At 48.2% G+C, this 3916-nt stretch overlaps 3 protein-coding genes across 3 annotated transcripts in view; 2 read left to right on the top strand and 1 right to left on the bottom strand.

Moving 5' to 3' along the window:
- The window catches only part of PPTG_09927 (hypothetical protein), a gene marked incomplete at both ends in the record, with an annotated part of 2416 nt that extends 2309 nt beyond the window's left edge, over window positions 1–107 (top strand). The window contains one exon of the mRNA XM_008905714.1: window positions 96–107. Within this exon, the coding sequence (XP_008903962.1) occupies window positions 96–107 (12 nt within the window). The remainder of the gene's footprint in view (window positions 1–95) is intronic.
- A 313-nt stretch (window positions 108–420) lies between these two features.
- Window positions 421–624, bottom strand: PPTG_22711 (hypothetical protein; the record flags this gene model as incomplete). Its single annotated transcript, XM_008905832.1, has 1 exon — window positions 421–624. One exon carries the CDS (start codon window positions 622–624, stop codon window positions 421–423), a length of 204 nt encoding a protein of 67 aa, XP_008904080.1.
- A 2115-nt stretch (window positions 625–2739) lies between these two features.
- Window positions 2740–3916, top strand: part of PPTG_09926 (hypothetical protein) — a gene marked incomplete at both ends in the record, with an annotated part of 1369 nt that continues 192 nt past the window's right edge. Inside the window, one exon of the mRNA XM_008905713.1 lies at window positions 2740–3907. Within this exon, the coding sequence (XP_008903961.1) occupies window positions 2740–3907 (1168 nt within the window). The remainder of the gene's footprint in view (window positions 3908–3916) is intronic.

The raw sequence follows: 3916 nt of genomic DNA, 5'->3' as shown, positions 1-3916 counted from the left end.
GGGCATCAAGACATGCTATCGTGCTTCCTACAAGTATCCAGAGAGGAGTCCTACAAACGAATACGGTAAGTAGGTTGACGGAGATGCAAGCGTAGCCAGACCAATGAAAGTTTCGGGTTTTAAAGCAAATTCGAGGGGTCGTTGAAATCATGGTGGTTCATTTATGTTTTAGTAACTAAAGAGTCCTGGTATCGCTGGAGGTTTGCCTTATCGAAGCTCGATTCTGAAGTGTTGGGTTTTCACAGTGTGATATCTCATATTTCTACAATTACGTATTTTTACCATAATTTTTGAGTAGTTATTTATTTCAAGCCGGAATATTTATCACAGCAAAACTTTGGGCCGAAATCTCCAATTTGAAAAAAAAAATCCTAAATGCTTCTAGTGAAAATGGTTATGCCGCCATGAATAACACCCACTTCAGTCAATGCTTTCTTCGCTAGTATCAATATCGTTGGTCTCCTGGAGGCGTGCTTGCTCACACAGCAGTGGATGTTGGACACTGGCTCCTTCGGAGACCGCGGCCGTCACCATGTAAGCAAGGATAGGGGCTCCAGTGTCTGAGGTTTCGGCCTGGCGCTGGAAGATGCAGATGGGCAAGAGACGTCTGCATCCCCGGGACATAGGTAGTCGTTAGATAGCCGTAAATGACCACAATGTAGCTCACTGAAAAAGAACCAAACGAATAGCGTTGGTACATCCAGGATTTTATCATTCACTTTCTTTATTTTTTGCCCGCTCCGCTAACGCAAAGCTGGAGTGTGGAAATGTTACCGCTACCAACAGTAAAGAACGTTAGTTGGTGGAAGAACGCCAGAGCTCGTCTTGCTCGCAATTGGCGATGATCACTAAAAGTCTAAATTAAAAATAAATGCCAAGCTTGAAAAATGTGAATATCTGGATAAAATCCGAATAAATGACGAATAGATTACTCTGTGGTATTCCAGTGAAAATTACAAAAAATCACTGAAACATATTTCGTGAAAATTACGATACAGAATATATATTTTGTATCGTTATTCCTAAACGTTTTCGTCAGACATCTTTCCTCCAGACAATCGTGGACAACAGTTGGATGTGCTCAGCGACTGGATAATAAAATATAATTTAGAACGAACTGCCAATCGGGGTAACGAAGCTCAAGAAAATTGACTCCTTGGAGTAAGACCTCCTTCATACTCCACTGGAGTGAAGTGTTGGGGATTTGACAAGAGTAGTATAGATTCAAACATAATTGACAACACTAGTAGTATCTTCAACAGTACCAGTAAGGCAGTAATTTGTCCCGCCATGAGCAGTATAGAAATTGGAAACCGCGACCGAAACAGTAGTGTATGGTTAGCTGCGTTGCTCTGGAAGACACCAGACTATAAAGCAACGTTCTGGGGTTGCAGCGTAATTCAATAATTCGATGTTAATAAAACAATTTGAGCCCGTTTAATGGTAAAACCGCTCTGTAGTTTTCAAGCATTCAATCAGCAAGCAAAACAATTATATCGCAACTACAATTCAGATTATTGTTTTTTATCATTAAAACCAAAATCTTTTTTCCGCATCAGACCTTAATAAGCGTTGTAAGGAATCGATGCGGTCATGTTATGTTGTCGGTTTACAAAATGCATGTTGGAGGAAGGGTCGGATCTACAAAGCGGGCTATGCGACTCATCCACGCCACAGTTGAAAGACCCAAAATCCTGGTTCCGTGTCCAGTACGGTATATTGCCAGCACCGGTGCTGGAGCTGCATTCAAGCTTAAATCCGGTTTCGAAGCTGCGTTTTTGAATACCTCTTATAAAACGCCTGATGGCCGGGCATATTCGTAGTTGTTAGAAGTAACAGACTGTAATGCTCTTAATGCATTTCACTTGGCAACGATGAAATACCTCAAAGTTCACAGTTTTATCAGCGCGCTTGACGAAATCTGGCAATGCCCGGCACAAGCACCGGTACATGCAATCAAAACGCTCCGTTTTTCTACTCGTCCCAGAGGTTCGGTCGTATGGTCGAGTTTCTTGCCGGCTCTTGAGTGATCTAGCTGCTTTGCATGGGGGGCTTCGTTTCTGCTTAAATGCACTCGTGCACGCCTAATGCTCGCATCCTCGAGATATGGAGCTCGCCCTGTGCCGATATCTGCTATACTTGTGGAGCGCGCTACGGCGGTGAAGTCCTGGCGCGAACAAGTTTGTCTCTTTTGATGACGTCCTGCTAAGGTATAACCAAAGGTTTGTTTCGACGAGCTTGCGGTGCCTCTGCCAGGACAGCTGTCGGAGCATGGCTGCTTGGTCGGTCACGCAACTTGAACTTAACCGCTCGGATGTGTGTCAGATTGACCTGTATAAGCACTACAGATATCAGGGATAACAGAATCAAACAGGTTCTCTAACAACCATGTGTAAGGAAAACTATAACTGCGTTGTTTGGATATACGATATCAGAGGTTTTCGAACGTCTCAGCCAAATCATTGAAATCTGAAGTAAATCAAGTTCGACACGTTGCACATTCGTGCAGAAGACGCGCAAAGCGGACTCAAAAACGACCTCGTCAAGGGAAACGCATTGTTAATTCCGTCCCAACTTCAAGTACAGACACAGCGGAGCACCACGAGCCGGGGCCAACCCGCAGTGCCAGTCCAACAATGGTAGACTGCACGTGACTCGCTGTCCATTGCACAACTTACTTCGCAGCGCCGAAGCAGATCCAACACCACTCGATCTTCAGACAGTTTTTACGAACCAGCCATGAAGGTGATCCCGAGCGTCCTTGCCCTCGGTGCTTTTGTTGCTGCCCTGGTCTTCAGCCCCGAGACTGCCTGCGCCGATGTCGTGGAAGCTGTTCCTGGAACTGAGCTTTTCGAGCAGTTCCGTCCGGTTTACCACTTCCAAGCTCGCGAAAAGTGGATGAACGATCCGTGCGCGCCGTACTATGACGAGGCCACCGGTCTGTATCACATGTTCTACCAGCTCAACCCGAATTCAACGATCTGGGGCAACATGACCTGGGGCCACGCCGTGTCAAAAGACCAGGTGACTTGGGAGGATTACCCAGATGCGCTCCACCCGTTCGAGGACAAGTGGGACAACCTTGGTGTGTTCTCGGGTTTCGCCATGAACAATGCTATCGACGGTAAGCACACCGTCTTCTACACGGGTGTCACTGCTCTCCCCATTTCGTGGAAGAAGGAGTATCTCTTTGGTGAGCATGTCGTGTACGCTACCACGGACGATGGCGGAAAGACCTGGCAGAAGGGCAGCGAGCCTTTGATCGAGCTGCCGCCGCAGGGTCTTAACGTGACCGGCTGGCGTGACCCGATGCCGGTCCACTCGAAGTCACTTGACGCCCACTTTGGTCATGACGCCTCAAACGGCAGCAACTACCTGTTGGTGGCTGGAGGTATCCACGACGTCGGCCCCCGCATTTTCCTGTACCACGCTGAAGACTACATCAACTGGGAGTACAAGGGCTTCCTACTCGCCCAGGAGAAGAACACGACGTTCTCCAAGTACAGTGGAAGCTGGGGTTTCAACTTTGAGACCACCATTTACCGTGAGATGACGGATGAGGACGGTGAGCTCCACAATGTGATGCTGTTCGCCGCTGAGGGCGACCCGAACCGGTACCCGATGTGGGCCACAGGTTCATTTTCTGGTGGTGGCTGCGGCGTGGAGGTCGATCCTGAGGCGGGACTATTCACGCCTCTGATGGTGGGCGTGTCGGACCGTAGTGACTGGTACGCTAACAGCATCTACACCGACAAGGACGGGAAGGACGTCCTGATCGGCTGGATCACCGAGGACAACAACTTCACCACGGGACAGCCTCAGGGATGGGACGGTATCCTGTCGGTGCCCCGCGAGGTAGGTATCACCATTGTGCGTGATATCTATGACGTCGACGAGCACCTGGTCGGTAAGGGTG

Source organism: Phytophthora parasitica, assembly GCF_000247585.1.
Source record: "Phytophthora parasitica INRA-310 unplaced genomic scaffold supercont2.21, whole genome shotgun sequence".
In the NCBI taxonomy this organism is placed as follows: domain Eukaryota; phylum Oomycota; class Peronosporomycetes; order Peronosporales; family Peronosporaceae; genus Phytophthora; species Phytophthora nicotianae.
The sequence above is the reverse complement of the archived record's forward strand: the minus strand, read 5'-3'. Positions and strand labels throughout refer to the sequence as shown.